The sequence below is a fragment of the Acipenser ruthenus genome, chromosome 46 (genome assembly GCF_902713425.1).
Source record: "Acipenser ruthenus chromosome 46, fAciRut3.2 maternal haplotype, whole genome shotgun sequence".
Taxonomy (NCBI): domain Eukaryota; kingdom Metazoa; phylum Chordata; class Actinopteri; order Acipenseriformes; family Acipenseridae; genus Acipenser; species Acipenser ruthenus.
Window position 1 is genome coordinate 15,101 of NC_081234.1, and position 17,626 is coordinate 32,726.

The 17,626-nt window shown below is 49.1% G+C and overlaps 1 protein-coding gene across 1 annotated transcript; it reads left to right on the forward strand.

Annotated features, from left to right (window-relative positions):
• Positions 1-205: 205 nt before the first annotated feature.
• Positions 206-17,624, forward strand: LOC117966110 (phosphatidate cytidylyltransferase 2-like). The gene is made up of 13 exons (XM_059013746.1): positions 206-483; positions 5,866-5,999; positions 6,350-6,446; positions 7,316-7,413; positions 8,198-8,337; positions 10,808-10,866; positions 11,231-11,313; positions 12,599-12,686; positions 13,127-13,195; positions 14,305-14,457; positions 14,748-14,867; positions 16,980-17,083; positions 17,459-17,624. Exons 1-13 carry the CDS (start codon positions 427-429, stop codon positions 17,589-17,591), a joined length of 1,335 nt encoding a protein of 444 aa, XP_058869729.1. The 5' UTR covers positions 206-426; the 3' UTR covers positions 17,592-17,624.
• The last annotated feature ends 2 nt before the right edge of the window (positions 17,625-17,626 follow it).

The following is a 17,626-nucleotide window of genomic DNA, read 5'->3' on the forward strand; positions in this document are numbered from 1 at the left end:
TTGAAACGACTTTTTTTTTTTTTTTGTAAGACGCACATCACATTCTAGGTGCGTTCACGGATCATTCTGCGCAGATCCTGTGAGGAATCTAACCACGTTAGCCAATCGGTGCATGCACGGAGATCATTCAGAAGATCATTGGCTAAACAGGTCAGATTCTGCACAGAAGGATCTCCGTGAACGCACCCTTTTTCTCTGGCTGCGCAGCACTGAGCTCTCGCGAGGTTTTGAGGCAGAAAGTACGCCTCTGCCTATCCCATCGCGAGATGTGGGGGCCCTGTAACTTGTGTAAGAACTGCGGGGTTATAACGACTGCATCAATAAACGCGTATCATAGACCCCGGGTTTGTACGTGCAAAACCGAATTGTGTATCAATTGCAGTAATTAGCCACTTGCATAGGCAGTAGTGGGCAACACTCGCGGGGATGACGGAGTTAAGGCATCGTGGACCGACGGAGAAGGATTTGTTGCAACAGCAGCAGGTGAGAATTTGGAGGAAAAACAGAAATTCTCCATTTATCTTTGTCATTTCATCACGATTCACTCCCGTTAGCAGAGTAGCCAGGACAGTACCTTTGCAATCGGCCGTGTAACGCCTCGGTTATGCATTCTGTTATAAACACGTTATTTACGCATATTGTTTTTGTATTTTACTGTTATTATTATTATTATTAATTAGGGGGTCTCTTGTTAAAAGAGCAAATGAAAGTCAAATTATTATTATTATTATTATTATTATTATTATTATTATTATTAGGTGGGTTGTTTCGTGTGATGATGTAGTCGGTGATGCATGCTGGGTTACTGATGCAAAATGCATATTGGAAAGATTTTAAAAGCTCCGAGTGGTTGATGATAATACAAACAGGCGGGTCTCCTGTCTAGTGAAAGAAAAACGAGTGACAGGATCAAACTAGACTAGAGGCTGAGCGAGCGTTAGGATGAAATACTCTGTACAGCTGGTGCTTTTAATTAAATGTAGTCTATATAGATAGATAGATAGACTGACTGACTTCATGCATGTATACATGTACGCTGTATGTATACTCAATTGATATTTTTGGGTTCGGAAATAAAATCGATCTTATCTCATATACACACACATATTATTTATTTCTTAGCAGACGTCCTTATCCAGGACGACTAAAAATTGTTACAAGATATCACATTATTTTTACATACAATTACCCATTTGTACAGTTGGGTTTTTACTGGAGCAATCTAGGTAAAGTACCTTGCTCAAGGGTACAGCAGCAGTGTCCCCCACCTGGGATTGAACCCACGACCCTCCGGTCAAGAGTCCAGAGTCCTAACCACTACTCGTGTGTGTGTGAGTGATATATCGCTAGTAACCTATTCTCTCACATCAAGCATACAAAACGGCAAAGCTTTACAAATCATTAAATTAATGCGTTTCAGTAAAACTTTAACACCTACAGTCAAGGTAATGAAATACTGTAATTAAACGTACCATATACCAAACTTTGAAAACCATCAAAAAATACATTTCAGTACAACTTTGACAAATTACAGAACTTCAGGAATCATTAAACTACAAAAAAAAATCAGTAAAATGTTTCTGTACTTTTGATACTTGCTGGTAAGGAAATGCAATAACTTGCAATTTAAATTTTAAAAAATAAAAGTTCTTAGCTGCTCAATAACATAGACAGGATCTCCAGCCCATACTGACGAAACAGAAGGAAAATCAAGGACGAGGTTTGAATTTGCTTGCAGCAATTTAAAAGCACGCAATGCTGCTCCAGCTAAGGTTTTGGTGGTCTGGATAATTCTGTAATTCTGCTGGCCCTTTATTTTGACAGCTAAATCTCGGAGCCTTTTCAGCCTCAGAAGCTGTGTGCGTAATACACCACACGTGATCTGTCACGTTGATTAGCCAGTGCGGTTGATCAAAGACCTGGTATCTATACTATAGATAACAGTAGTACTACTAGACGTGTGTTGCAACCTGTGCAACCTGGCGGATTTTGGTCTATCTGCACTACAAGGACCACAGAGTTACAAACAGTTGAGTACATTTTGACCAGTAAAGGCCTGGTCACACGGGCAGCTGTTGTCAACGGCAACAAGACGAACACATTTGTTGCCTGCGTTGTTGCTTTGGAGTTTGCCGCGGTCAGGCGAGAGACAAGCTGGCAACCACGTAATGCAAAGCAATCGTAATGCACGTTGAGACGTAAACACCCTGCGAAGCTACGCTATAGAAATACATTAACAAACCTGTAGTTCCTTCTTAAATAAAAATGTGTGGGTTAGTATAATTAGTTAGTAGGTCAACGCATTTCATATGCCAAACATAATAAATATATCAGTGTTCGTAATGTTTTCACTACTGTATTTTTAATTATATTATTATTTAGCAGACGCCTTTATCCAAGGCGACTTACAGAGACTAGGGTGTGTGAACTATGCATCAGCTGCAGAGTCACTTACAATTACGTCTCACCCGAAAGACGGAGCACAAGGAGGTTAAGTGACTTGCTCAGGGTCACACAATGAGTCAGTGGCTGAGGTGGGATTCGAACCGGGGACCTCCTGGACCACACAGCCTCCCTAATTCTAGATTTTCGCCCGTGTGACCAGGCCTTACCAGTGCCAGGACTGTCCGACTGTGATGTTAATTCTCAGAGGTTGCATATTATTAAGGCTACGGTTTTTGCAAGACTCCACAGAAAGATCACCAAAAACACAGGAGGCTGTGTGGTCCAGTGGTTAAAGAAAAGGGCTTGTAACCAGGAGGTCCCCAGTTCAAATCCCACCTCAGCCACTGACTCATTGTGTGACCCTGCGCAAGTCACTTCACCTCCTTGTGCTCCGTCTTTCGGGTGAGACGTAGTTGTAAGTGACTCTGCAGCTGATGCATAGTTCACACACCCTAGTCTCTGTAAGTCTCCTTGGATAAAGGCGTCTGCTAAATAAACAAATAATAATAAGGACTATTGCTTTTGACTGCTGACACGTTTAAATGTTAATTTGGAATACAAAACTTAGTTAAAGGGCCTTTCACAGCAATGTCTTTATCCCAGGCGACTCACAGGTGTTCCAGGGCAGTACAGGGTTAAAATGCAAGCTTCATATTTAAACACAGTGTAGTTTACAGTCAGTGCAAATAATAATAATACTACTAGAATGCAATATGAACCAGGATGCAGCCAGTTAGGATCACAGCAAGTTATATCTACAGTGACATGTTAGCAGTGCAATAGTGCAAGGATAGCGCATCAGCTGAGGATCCAGTAACGTGGTGCTGAGGTCAGGCGAGTGCAGCCCATAATATTATTGTAAACAGCACACATCAAGGAAGTTAGACTTCACCCCAGTGCTGAACTATGGAATGAGATTCCGGCGGCCGTTTCTCTGCTGTGATTTGCAATGCAAATCTGACGATTTCCTCATTCAAATGGAGCCTGGCCGCAGCTGGCTGGTAATTTGGCTAGCCGGGTGTTTTACATTTCCTTAATGTATTGATTTGTTTGTGGGAGCTTGTCTCAATAGTACGTTGTATGTACGTGGATAGATTTCAGGGATTGAAATAAGGCTCCCGTTGCACAGCAGTTTGATCCATTCCTGGTTTCACTGGGAGTGTAATAATAAAACACACCAGAACCGACCCCAGTAACTTGTATATAATATCCTGATGAGAAGTGTTTGTTTAGTGTCCTGCTGCAGAAGCCTCTACAGGAAGCGCTGGGGGGGGGGGGGGGGAACTGTCCGCTTCCTGTTGTCCCAAGGTAAGAAACGGGGGCAGGGGTTGTCATGGAAACCACATCCTAAACGCCTGTGTTTTATTTCAATTTAGGTCTGCTTTAGACAGTGTCTGTGTGTCTCTGTCTGCATGTAGAGGCAGTGATATACAAATCTAAAAACATAAGGGACTTTTTCTTCTCCAAATTTGGCGATTGTGTCCCAGAATTCCCCAAAGTGTGTGATACCCAGTCAGTCCTGCTGGGGGAAGACAAACACACAGCCTGACTGGCTGGTCAATACGTGGAGACCTGTCATAGCCTGAGGGACAAACAGTGAACACGTCACACTAGAGAGGGAACAGAGAGACGGAGGGATTCTGTTTAATTTAGAGGGAGGGAGGGAGGGATTCTGTTTAATATTGTGTTCAGTTCTGGTCACCTCGTTACAAAAAGGGTATTTCTGCTCTAGAAAGAGTGCAAAGAAGAGCGACCAGAATTATCCCGGGTTTAAAAGGCATGTCGTAAGCAGACAGGCTAAAAGAATTGAACCTATTCAGTCTTGAACAAAGAAGACTACGCGGTGATCTGATTCAAGCATTCAAAATCCTAAAAGGTATAGACAATGTCGACCCAGGGGACTTTTTCGACCTGAAAAAAGAAACAAGGACCAGGGGTCACAAATGGAGATTAGATAAAGGGGCATTTAGAACAGAAAATAGGAGGCACTTTTTTTTACACAGAGAATTGTGAGGGTCTGGAACCAACTCCCCAGTAATGCTGTTGAAGCTGACACCCTGGGATCCTTCAAGAAGCTGCTTGATGAGATTCTGGGATCAATAAGCTACTAACAACCAAACGAGCAAGATGGGCTGAATGGGGCCTCCTCTCGTTTGTAAACTTTCTTATGTTCTTAATATAGAGGGAGGGAGGGGTTATTCAATATAGAGGCAGGAGAGATACAGTCTAGTATTAAAAGGTAACGTTGGGGCTCCCGAATGGCGCATCCAGTAAAAGCACTCACTAGAGTGCAGGATGCGCTCTATAGCCTGGACGTCGCGAGTTCGAGCCCAGGCTATTCCATAGCCGACCGTGGACGGGAGCTCCCAGGGGGTGGTGCTCAATTGGCCGAGCGTCGCCCGGGGGGAGGGAGGGATGGTTAGGTCGGCCAGGGTGTCCTCGGCTCACTGCGCACCAGCAACCCCTGTAGTCTGGCCGGGTGCCTGCGGGCTTGCCTGTAAGCTTTATGACAGCTGGGTTATTTAGAACAAACAGAGTAAACATGTTAATGTGGGGAGAGTGTTACTTTTTTTGGTGCACAGCAGCATCATTTGTAATTAAACATAACGGAATTGGAATTGGAATTTCAGCAAACAATCCTGCTGCCATTGAAACTGGAACTATAGAATTATATTTGGATGCAGGTCGGGTGAACGTTACAGCTGACCTCTGTGTATCTTTCCTGGTCAAGCATTAACTAAGAATTCTAAATGTTTAACATCCCTGCGTTCCTGTGAGCCAGTCTCCCTGTTCACTGTGCTGACCGGGCGGGTTCCTGTGATCCAGTCTCCCTGTTCGCTGTGCTGACCGGGCGGGTTCCTGTGATCCAGTCTCCCTGTTCGCTGTGCTGACCGGGAGGGTTCCTGTGATCCAGTCTCCCTGTTCACTGTGCTGACCGGGCGGGTTCCTGTGATCCAGTCTCCCTGTTCGCTGTGCTGACCGGGCGGGTTCCTGTGATCCAGTCTCCCTGTTCGCTGTGCTGACCGGGCGGGTTCCTGTGATCCAGTCTCCCTGTTCGCTGTGCTGACCGGGAGGGTTCCTGTGATCCAGTCTCCCTGTTCGCTGTGCTGACCGGGAGGGTTCCTGTGATCCAGTCTCCCTGTTCGCTGTGCTGACCGGGCGGGTTCCTGTGATCCAGTCTCCCTGTTCGCTGTGCTGACCGGGCGGGTTCCTGTGATCCAGTCTCCCTGTTCGCTGTGCTGACCGGGAGGGTTCCTGTGATCCAGTCTCCCTGTTCACTGTGCTGACCGGGAGGGTTCCTGTGATCCAGTCTCCCTGTTCGCTGTGCTGACCGGGCGGGTTCCTAATTGATCCAGTAATCGTCCCAGCAGGCTGTACCAGTCCAGTACTAACCAGGGCTTTACAATCCCCCCTCTCCAGGAGTCGGAGTCGGAGGTGCGGACGGATGGAGAAGCCCCCTCGGACAGCGAGATCAAGCCCGACCCGGGGGTGCCCCCTACTGTCGACGACACCCCCGAGGTCCTCAGCAAAGCCCTGTCAGGAATGTCGTCACGGTAACTAGCCTTCTACCCCCCCCCCCCCCCCCCCCTCCCCTGCAAACCGAATATCTGTCTACCTAAACATCTACCTATAGATCTGCCCAACCATCTAGTCAACCAACTGCTTGGCAAACTACATAGCAATCTAAATAACTGTGATCTACCCAGACAACCAGCTAGTTAACCATCTACCTAACCAACTAGCTAGCTAACCATCTACCCTACCAAATAGCTATTATACCATCTAGCTAGCTTACCTGATAACCATCTAGCTGATAATGCAGCGATGGGTTGGGGTGGCGCAGCGGTGGGTCGGGGTAATGGAGCCGGTCGGGTGTTTAAAGTCCTGTTCTGTTTTGTCTCAGATGGAAGAACTGGTGGGTGCGCGGGATCCTGACTCTTGCCATGATCTCCTTCTTCTTCATCATCATCTACCTCGGTCCCATGGTCTTAATGATGATCGTAAGTGCTCTCCGCGGCCAAGCAAAACACAACCTCAAATTCAGAGTGTGCTGGACAGCTGTCGCCCTAAGCAGTCAAATAGCAATAACAGCACTGCTATTGGATTAGTCCTGCAGCATTGTATCGTTCCAAAGAAGACCCATTCTGGCTGCTGTAACGTTTGGTTTCACCGTCTACTTGGGTGTAGAAATTTGATGCAATCAGCAAAATGACTTTTGACCTAGTTTTTACAATGACGTTAATGTCTGAGTTGTGTGCAAGTTGGGATCGGATCTTCATTAGAACAGAGAGTAACCACTGTCTTCTCCTCTCTCCCGCTCCCTCTCTCCTCCCTCCTCTCTCTCTCCTGCTCCCTCTCTCCTCTCCCTCTCTTCCTCCTCTCTCCCCCGCTCCCTCTCCTCTCCTCCTCTCTCCCACTCCCTCTCCCTGTCCTCCTCCTCTCTCTCCTCTCCCTCTCCTCCTCCTCCTTTCTCCTGCTCCCTCTTTTCTCTCCCGCTCCCTCTCTCCTCCTCCTCCTCCTCCTCTCTCTCCTCTCCCTCTCCTCCTCCTTTCTCCTGCTCCCTCTTTTCTCTCCCGCTCCCTCTCTTCTCTCCCGCTCCCTCTCTCCTCCCTCTCCTCTCTCTCTCACTCTCTCTCTCTCTCTCTCTCTCTCTCTCTCTCTCCTACTCCCTCTCTCCCTTTCCTCCTCCTCTCTCTCTCTCTCCTACTCCCTCTCTCCCTTTCCTCCTCCTCTCTCTCTCTCTCCTACTCCCTCTCTCCCTTTCCTCCTCCTCTCTCTCTCTCTCTCTCTCTCTCTCTCTCTCTCTCTCTCTCCTACTCCCTCTCTCCCTCTCCTCCTCCTCCTCCTCCTCCTCTCTCTCTCCGGGCAGGTCCTCTGCGTTCAGATCAAGTGTTTCCACGAGATCATCATGATTGGTTACAGCGTCTATCACTCCTACCACCTGCCCTGGTTCCGCACCCTCAGCTGGTGAGAAGGGTTCACGTGCATTCTGTGATCACGAGAGTCCCATTGTAGGGCAGTGTGAGCCAGTGCGTGCATTCTGTGATCACGAGAGTCCCATTGCAGGGCAGTGTGAGCCAGTGCATGCATTCTGTGATCACGAGAGTCCCATTGCAGGACAGTGTGAGCCAGTGCGTGCATTCTGTGATCACGAGAGTCCCATTGCAGGGCAGTGTGAGCCAGTGCATGCATTCTGTGATCACGAGAGTCCCATTGCAGGACAGTGTGAGCCAGTGCGTGCATTCTGTGATCACGAGAGTCCCATTGCAGGACAGTGTGAGCCAGTGCGTGCATTCTGTGATCACGAGAGTCCCATTGCAGGGCCAGTCCAACAAAAAATGTTTTTTTCAATTCCAATTCCTTTTTAAAAATCATTTCCAACGCAGCATTGATCGTAATGGTATTCCGCTGTATTCCGTTACAATGAGCTTCTCACGGTGGCAACAGATTGCTTGCGTTGAAGTCGCTGTTTCTTGGTCGGTTAAATTGGCTTCGGATGAAAGCAGCAGTTGCTGTCTCTACAATATCAGTTCCAAGTCATTTGAAGGAATGCGTAATTGATTTTAAAAATGGAATTGGAAATCGATGGCGTTGACCCCCAGCCCTGCTTTAGACTTGATGAGTAGGGAAGGGAGAGGTAAAAGACGAACGTAGTTTGAATTTACCTACTTTTAACAAGTGTGTTTCCTCAGTGGACGCTCATGCCTGTCTGTCTGTCTCTCTGCCTGTCTGTGTGTCTCTCGCTCTGCAGGTACTTCCTGCTCTGTGTGAACTACTTCTTCTATGGCGAGACGGTGACGGATTACTTCTCCGCGCTGGTTCAGAGGGAAGAGCCGCTGAGAATCCTCAGCAAGTACCATCGCTTCATCTCCTTCACGCTCTACCTGACAGGTACGCGCTGCAGTCCGTTTATTCAGCGTGTCTCGGCTGCGTCGGGTCCAATTTATTTTCACACGCCCAGTTTATTTTAGACGCGCTGTTTAAAAGTATTTTTTTTCACAGTAAAACAGGTTTAAAAGGCCCTGCATATCAACGGGACACTCAGTACTGCATCTCCAGCCCCGCCCCACCCCACCCCTCGTTCGCTATATTTTTCACATACCTCTTGATAGTAGTGCATACCGATAAATCATCTCCTGATCACTCGTTTTATCACCAAACTCCTCAATAATGTGATCCAAGTCATTATTTTATTACTATAACATTTAAAAAAAGCTCTGCAAATGTGATATTCTTTGAGCGCTGGATGCGGAAGCAGCATCTTGTTTGTTTATTTCTGTGTTATCTCTGTGGTGTCGGGTCTATCTGTATTCATGAGATACGCCCCTTTTTTTTTCGGCTTCTCTCGGCTCCTATCGATCTCACACGTCCATTGAATGGTTTTCTCGGCTTTTTCCGGAGAAAAAACGACTAGAGACCTTTTTTTTGCGTCTTTTTGATGATGTCGGACAGGGTCCGACATTGGACCGGAAAGGGAGAATTGCGATGTCGGACCGGGTCCGACACAGGACCGCAACGGGTTAACTCGCTGGCTTTTTGAAACCGCCGGGGACTGTTTCTCCTCGCCGCGCTACAGCGGAACCCGACCGGAGAGAAAATCGGGGTGGGGGATAAATAATTGGGTGCACTAAAACTTCGAGAATTGTGTGGGTGATGTCATGATTGTGGGAACAGAACGCCCCCCCCCCCCCCCCAAGAGGTTCCCAAATTCCCAGATTGCAGATAATCTTGCTTTCCCTTTGTTTCCGAGCTGCATGTGTTCCGCAGCGCTGACTGATCCCTGTAGATGGCGATGTCTTCAGCAGTGTGATTATCATAATAATAATTATTATTATTTGTTTATTTAGCAGACGCCTTTATCCAAGGCGACTTACAGAGACTAGGGTGTGTGAACTATGCATCAGCTGCAGAGTCACTTACAACTACGTCTCACCCTAAAGACGGAGCACAAGGAGGTTAAGTGACTTGCTCAGGGTCACACAGTGAGTCAGTGGCTGAGGTGGGATTTGAACCGGGGACCTCCTGGTTACAAGTCCTTTTCTTTAACCACTGGACCACACAGCCTCCTGTAATGTACATATGAGAGGTGCGTTGATAGTAGTGCCTGTAAGAAGTGATACTTGAGTCGCTCTCAGACGTATTTTTAGAAAGAGGATAATTGGGGCGTTCTCTGATTGTCCTCTGAAAGGACGTAAAAATGTATTGAACTTTGAAATGTTTGTTAGTTGTCTTGAAAAAGGCTGCGGTCGACAAAAGACTTTCAAGTCCCACAACGGGTCTAAGAGCTTTTTGCGTTTTCAATGGTTTTGGTTTTGAATGATATTTGCCAGTAGCAAACGCAGTGCAGGACTACACTTGAAATATAAGGTGATGCGTCGATTGACTAAGAAAGCGTTTGAAGGAGGAGTGCTCGATTCCTGGTGTACCTTCAGGGGTGGCTGGACGGTGGTTTGCCAGCGGGAAGGGAGCGGAGCGAAACATTGGTGATTGCTCTTGGCTTTCAAAACAGGATTTCTGTGGATCGATTTTTTTCATGCAGTCCAACGTTTCCAAGCAGTGAAACGGCTTCGTTCTCTCGTCACAGGATGTGGTCGGTGCGTCAAGCCGTGCATGTCAACCAACGCTTTGAAGAAACGCACACACACACACGCACGCAGCTGCCACACAGTCCGGGACAGACACACATGATAACGCAGGTGTAACAGGGAGGAAGTGAGTCAGACACAGATCAGTGGGTGTCGACACGTCGCACAGGGGTGGAGGTTGAATTAACGCAGGGGCTGACACTAGGGTTAGCAGCAACGGTAGCCCTAGGGTCAGATTTAATAAAGGAAACAAAACAAATACAAAGCTAAAAAATACAAGGCAATTGCTCCAGGAACAATTGGAAAGGTATTTTGCATTAAAAAAAGAGAGGGAGAGGAGAAATGTTTATGTGTACAGTCAAACCTGTCGAATCCAGACGCCCTACAAACTAGCATTCTGTATAATTTCTGGTTCCCGAAAATCCCTCTATAATGCAGAACCTTAGTCTGGATTCTAGCGTGATCTGTAAAGCCGAGGGAACGTGGCGACTCTTAGCAGCTTGGAACCTGGTTTCAGGAGGCTGGGTTTCAGGCCACTGCGCGGCACACCAGGCAGGGAGACTTGGGGTTCGATACAGCAACTTCAAACTAGGTCTTAAGTCTGCCCAAAACCAATGTGAATCTGACTGCAGTCTGACACCAAAGTCATGAGATTGGAACACATTTGGAAAAGAATAATCTGGTATGTTGTATAAATGTCCTGCATGTCTGGTACTGCGGAACCCCTGTGTGTATAACGCAGGGGGCTCTGACCCGCCCTCTCTCTGTGTTTTTAGGGTTCTGTATGTTTGTCCTGAGCCTGGTGAAGAAGCATTACCGGCTGCAGTTCTACATGGTGAGTCCTGCCCCCGGGCTGTGGAGAACATTCTGCTGAGGGAGGATTCTACTGAGCTTCAGCTCTGGTGATGAAATCTGTCTGAAGAAGAAAGTGTAGTTCAAAAACAAACTGCAAACTGTTGATGTTTGGATATTGAAAGCATTTTCTCTCTCTCTCTCCTTTCTTTCCCTCTTTCCTCTCACACTCTCCACCTCTCCCTCTCTCCCCCTCCCTACCTCTCCCCCTCTCTCTCTCTCTCCCTTGATCCCTTGCTCTCTCTCCCTCTTCCCCTTTCTCCCTCCCTCCCTCTCTCTCTCTCTCTCTCTCTCTCTCTCTCTCTCTCTCTCTCTCTCTCTCTCTCTCTCTCTCTCTCTCTCTCTAGTTCGGCTGGACCCATGTGACGTTGCTGATTGTGGTGACTCAGTCCCACCTCATCATTCACAATCTCTTTGAAGGAATGATCTGGTCAGTCTCTCTCTGTCTGTCTGCCTGCCTGTCTGTGTCAGTCTCTCTGTCTGTCTGTCTGTCTGCCTGCCTGCCTGTCTCTATCGGTCTCTCTGCTTGTCTGTCAATTTCTCGGCCTGTCTGCCTGTCTCTCTGTCTGCCTGTCTCTCTGTCTGCCTGTCTGTCTGTCTGCCTGTCTGTCTGTCTGCCTGCCTGTCTCTATCGGTCTCTCTGCTTGTCTGTCAGTTTCTCTGCCTGCTTGTCTGTCAGTTTCTCTGCCTGTCTCTCTCTCTGCCTGTCTCTCTCTCTGCCTCTCTCTCTCTCTCTCTGCCTCTCTGCCCAACTGCCTGTCTGTCTCTGTCTGTCTGTCTGTCTGTCTGTCTGTCTGTCCGACTGTCTGTGGGTGTAATGGTGCCTGCAGAGACACACACACAATTACACCAGACTCTCCCGCTATGACTGGAGCATTGAAAATAAAAACGTATACATGCATAAATAGTCACATGGAGAGAGTACATGTGAGTGGGTGCATTGGTATAGGAAATTTGCAGCAGTGTGTGCGTGTGTGTGTTTGTATGGGTGACTTGCAGCAGTGTGTGTGTTTGTATGGGTGATTTGCAGGTGTGTGTGTGTGTGTTTGTATGGGTGATTTGCAGGTGTGTGTTTGTATGGGTGATTTGCAGGTGTGTGTGTGTTTGTATGGGTGATTTGCAGGTGTGTGTGTGTGTGTTTGTATGGGTGATTTGCAGGTGTGTGTTTGTATGGGTGATTTGCAGGTGTGTGTTTGTATGGGTGATTTGCAGGTGTGTGTGTGTGTGTTTGTATGGGTGATTTGCAGGTGTTTGTATGGGTGATTTGCAGGTGTGTGTGTGTTTGTATGGGTGACTTGCAGGTGTGTGTGTGTTTGTATGGGTGACTTGCAGGTGTGTGTGTGTGTGTGTTTGTATGGGTGATTTGCAGGTGTGTGTTTGTATGGGTGATTTGCAGGTGTGTGTTTGTATGGGTGATTTGCAGGTGTGTGTGTGTGTTTGTATGGGTGATTTGCAGGTGTTTGTATGGGTGATTTGCAGGTGTGTGTGTGTTTGTATGGGTGACTTGCAGGTGTGTGTGTGTTTGTATGGGTGACTTGCAGGTGTGTGTGTGTGTGTGTTTGTATGGGTGATTTGCAGGTGTGTGTGTGTGTGTGTGTGTTTGTATGAGTGATTTGCAGGTGTGTGTGTGTTTGTATGGGTGACTTGCAGGTGTGTGTGTCTCCAGGGTCCAGCAGTATTCATTTTCTGAAGCCTGTGTTTTGCTCTGGCTGCAGGTTCATCGTTCCTATCTCCTGTGTGATCTGCAATGACATCATGGCGTACATGTTTGGCTTCTTCTTCGGACGGACCCCCCTTATCAAGGTGAGGCTCGGGGGTCCAGTGGTTCATGCAAGAGGCTTGATACCAGGAGGTTCAAATCTTCGCTCAGCCACTGACTCCCTGTGTGTGACCCTGAGCAAGTCACTGAACCTCCTTGTGCTCCGTCCTTCAGATGAGACGTAAAACAAACGAGCTCCTATTGGAAGTGACTCTGCAGCAGCAGCAGCAGCAACTCTGTTGATGAAGCAGAGTTCACCCCCCCTAGTCTTTGTAAGTCGCTTTGGATACAAGCGTCTGCTAAATGACTAAATAATAATAATAATAATAATAAAAGGCAAGGACTGATGGGGGAGGGAAGGAGGGGGGGTAACAGTTACACTGTCGTAATCCCAAATGCTCAAAAACTCAAAACCAAGAAGTTAACTAACAATAATAATAATAATAATAATAATAATAATAATAATTGTTTGTTTCCCTCGTAGTTGTCTCCTAAGAAGACCTGGGAAGGGTTTATCGGAGGGTTTTTTGCCACGGTTGTGTTTGGTCTTCTGGTAAGATGAAGCTGACAGGTTTACACTAAATGCACATTGTTTTGGAGTCTGCTGTCTGTACACTTTGTTGTTGACGTATCTGCCCCATATCTCCATATGTGGTACTCTGTCAGTTAGGGGTCTGATCCTTCCCTCATCTCTCTCTCTCTCTCCACTCAGCTCTCTCCTCTCTCTCTCTCAGCTCTCCTATGTCATGGCTGGTTGTAGCATGTCTCTGATCCCTCTCTCCTCTCTCTCTCTCAGCTCTCCTATGTCATGGCTGGTTGTAGCATGTCTCTGATCCCTCTCTCCTCTCTCTCTCAGCTCTCCTATGTCATGGCTGGTTGTAGCATGTCTCTGATCCCTCTCTCTCCTCTCTCTCTCAGCTCTCCTATGTCATGGCTGGTTGTAGCATGTCTCTGATCCCTCTCTCCTCTCTCTCAGTTCTCCTATGTCATGGCTGGTTGTAGCATGTCTCTGATCCCTCTCTCCTCTCTCCTCTCTCTCTCTCAGCTCTCCTATGTCATGGCTGGTTGTAGCATGTCTCTGATCCCTCTCTCCTCTCTCTCTCAGCTCTCCTATGTCATGGCTGGTTGTAGCATGTCTCTGATCCCTCTCTCCTCTCTCTCTCTCAGCTCTCCTATGTCATGGCTGTTTGTAGCATGTCTCTGATCCCTCTCTCTCTCTCTCTCTCAGCTCTCCTATGTCATGGCTGGTTGTAGCATGTCTCTGATCCCTCTCTCCTCTCTCCTCTCTCTCTCTCAGCTCTCCTATGTCATGGCTGGTTGTAGCATGTCTCTGATCCCTCTCTCCTCTCTCTCTCAGCTCTCCTATGTCATGGCTGGTTGTAGCATGTCTCTGATCCCTCTCTCCTCTCTCTCTCTCAGCTCTCCTATGTCATGGCTGTTTGTAGCATGTCTCTGATCCCTCTCTCTCTCTCTCTCTCAGCTCTCCTATGTCATGGCTGGTTGTAGCATGTCTCTGATCCCTCTCTCCTCTCTCTCTCTCAGCTCTCCTATGTCATGGCTGGTTGTAGCATGTCTCTGATCCCTCTCTCCTCTCTCTCTCAGCTCTCCTATGTCATGGCTGGTTGTAGCATGTCTCTGATCCCTCTCTCCTCTCTCTCTCAGCTCTCCTATGTCATGGCTGGGTGGCGCTACTTCGTTTGTCCAGTGGAGTTCAACAACGACTCGAACCGCTTCGAGGTGGACTGCGAGCCCTCGGACCTCTTCCAGCTGCAGGACTACACCCTGCCCTCCGTGCTGCAGTCTCTCATTGGCTGGGTGAGTGAGTCACTCACTTATCACTTCCTGGATTATAAAAATAAGTTATGGGTCATCAGGATATGCAAATTGCAGCATTACAAGAGCCAATCAAATCGTGTGAAAGTCACCAAAAGGCTTCTACATAAAATGAGAGTGCAGTAAGGCGAAAAGAAAGTCGCTTCACAACGTCAAAAAAGGCTTCCATTCCAAGCGTTTACTGTAGTGTTTCACAGGTGACTTTTGGCTCGTTACAGCCTCCGTATAAAGACAGCATTAACCCTTCCCTCCCCCTCTGCCTCCCCCTGCAGGAGACCGTGCGCATCTATCCCTTCCAGATCCACAGCGTGGCGCTGTCCGCCTTCGCCTCGCTCATGGGGCCCTTTGGAGGATTCTTTGCCAGCGGCTTCAAGAGAGCCTTCAAGATCAAAGTAAGTGGCTGAACACAAGAGAACGGACTAGACTAGAGGGAGCAGTCTCATTGGCTAGCGAGCGTTCCAGCTTGTGCATTATGACATCACGGCTTGGAACGTTCAGAACCACTCGGTGGTGTTGGGCATTCTATAAGCATTCCAAGGTGTGTCTAGGTAACAAGCTCAGGTGTGTCTGATTAAACTCCTAGTGAAACCAGGAGTGGATCAGACCGCTATGCAGTGGGAGTCTCATGTCCATGCGTGACCGAATGAGGTATATGTATCGATCATTCAGTCTTTTATTATTTATATAACGCCTTTCACGATAAATCGCCCCAAAGCTCTTCACGTAGATCCACGCATTGATACTTATCACAGGAGTAGCAATAAGCAATGGAAGAGAACAGTAAAGCAGCGCAGTTTGTTAAACGTCTGCTAGGGGTCGTGTGTATACAGTTATTGAACGTATTCAGTCAGCTTCCATTGGCGAAACATGCATACATGACAGAGTTTTAAATGCACCAGCCTGTTGGAGGTGTGCTGTGTGAGGTGCAGGGGTCCCCTGTGTTGGAGGTGTGAGGTGCAGGGATCCCCTCTGTTGGAGGTGTGAGGTGCAAGGTGCAGGGATCCCCTCTGTTGGAGGTGCGAGGTGCAGGGATCCCCTCTGTTGGAGGTGTGAGATGCAGGGGTCCCCTCTGTTGGAGGTGTGAGGTGCAGGGATCCCCTCTGTTGGAGGTGTGAGGTGCGAGGTGCAGGGGTCCCCTCTGTTGGAGGTGTGAGGTGCAGGGATCCCCTCTGTTGGAGGTGTGAGGTGCAAGGTGCAGGGATCCCCTCTGTTGGAGGTGTGAGGTGCGAGGTGCAGGGGTCCCCTCTGTTGGAGGTGTGAGGTGCAGGGATCCCCTCTGTTGGAGTTGTAAGGTGCAGGGGTTCCCTCTGTTGGAGGTGTGAGGTGCAGGGATCCCCTCTGTTGGAGGTGTGAGGTGCAGGGGTCCCCTGTGTTGGAGGTGTGAGGTGCAGGGGTCCCCTCTGTTGGAGGTGTGAGGTGCAGGGATCCCTTCTGTTGGAGGTGTGAGGTGCAGGGGTCCCCTCTGTTGGAGGTGTGAGGTGCAGGGGTCCCCTCTGTTGGAGGTGTGAGGTGCGGGGGTCCCCTGTGTTGGAGGTGTAAGGGGCAGGGGTCCCCTCTTTTGGAGGTGTGAGGTGCAGGGGTCCCCTCTGTTGGAGGTGTGAGGTGCAGGGGTCCCCTCTGTTGGAGGTGTGAGGTGCAGGGGTCCCCTCTGTTGGAGTTGTGAGGTGCAAGGTGCAGGGGTTCCCTCTGTTGGAGGTGTGAGGTGCAGGGATCCCCTCTGTTGGAGTTGTGAGGTGCAAGGTGCAGGGGTTCCCTCTGTTGGAGGTGTGAGGTGCAGGGGTCCCCTCTGTTGGAGTTGTGAGGTGCAAGGTGCAGGGGTCCCCTCTGTTGGAGGTGTGAGGTGCAGGGGTCCCCTCTGTTGGAGGTGTGAGGTGCAGGGGTCCCCTCTGTTGGAGGTGTGAGGTGCAGGGATCCCCTCTGTTGGAGGTGTGAGGTGCGAGGTGCAGGGGTCCCCTCTGTTGGAGGTGTGAGGTGCAGGGATCCCCTCTGTTGGAGTTGTGAGGTGCAAGGTGCAGGGGTTCCCTCTGTTGGAGGTGTGAGGTGCAGGGATCCCCTCTGTTGGAGTTGTGAGGTGCAAGGTGCAGGGGTTCCCTCTGTTGGAGGTGTGAGGTGCAGGGGTCCCCTCTGTTGGAGGTGTAAGGGGCAGGGGTCCCCTCTGTTGGAGGTGTGAGGTGCAGGGGTCCCCTCTGTTGGAGGTGTGAGGTGCAGGGGTCCCCTCTGTTGGAGGTGTGAGGTGCAGGGGTCCCCTCTGTTGGAGGTGTGAGGTGCAGGGGTCCCCTCTGTTGGATGTGTGAGGTGCAGGGGTCCCCTCTGTTGGAGGTGTAAGGTGCAGGGGTCCCCTCTGTTGGAGTTGTGAGGTGCAGGTATCCCCTCTGTTGGAGGTGTGAGGTGCAGGGGTCCCCTCTGTTGGAGGTGTGAGGTGCAGGGGTCCCCTGTGTTGGAGGTGTGAGGTGCAGGGGTCCCCTGTGTTGATCCTGCCTGACTCCCTTCCTGTCTTCCTGCAGGATTTTGCCAACACCATCCCCGGTCACGGAGGGATCATGGACCGATTCGACTGCCAGTATCTCATGGCCACGTTTGTGAACGTCTACATCGGCAGTTTCATCAGGTACGCTGGGGGTGTGACTGAGCTGGGGCAGGACGAGAGGGAGGGAGAAAGAGAGAAGTAACACATAGATGCTGAAATGCAGCCTTTACGTTTATGACTTTTCATAAACGTAAAGTTTTCTAAGTTATGACTTGATTGTTCTGCAGAGCAGTGTGAGCCAGTCCAGGTTTTACATTCATTCTGTGAGCTTGATGATGATGATGATGATGATAGGAGGACCCCAAGCTGAAACACGACCCCATCGGCTTGGGGTTAATGTTTTTGTGTTGGGGTTGCTTGCGAATGACCCCATTGTGACGTGAACCATTCACTTTGCCCAAGTAATATGTGTGTGTCTCTCTCTGTCTCCTCTCTCTCTCTCTCTCTCTCTCTCAGGGGTCCTAATCCTAGTCGGGTGATGCAGCAGCTCCTCGCTCTGCGGCTGGACCAGCAGCTCCACATCTTCAACACGCTCCGAGCACACCTCATCGAGAAGGGACTGCTCTCCGCCATCGAGGAGGCAGCATAGCGGGGAGGAGGAGAGGGGCGGGGTCTCTGACCAGA

What these genes read in the sequence shown, in the direction of transcription:
- LOC117966110 (XM_059013746.1), top strand. Translation starts at nt 427, where the DNA reads ATGACGGAGTTAAGGCATCGTGGACCGACGGAGAAGGATTTGTTGCAA. An exon ending in CTGTCAGGAATGTCGTCACG is followed by an intron (nt 6,000 to 6,349) that starts GTAACTAGCCTT and finishes GTTTTGTCTCAG; the next exon opens with ATGGAAGAACTGGTGGGTGC. An exon ending in CGGTTGTGTTTGGTCTTCTG is followed by an intron (nt 13,196 to 14,304) that starts GTAAGATGAAGC and finishes TCTCTCTCTCAG; the next exon opens with CTCTCCTATGTCATGGCTGG.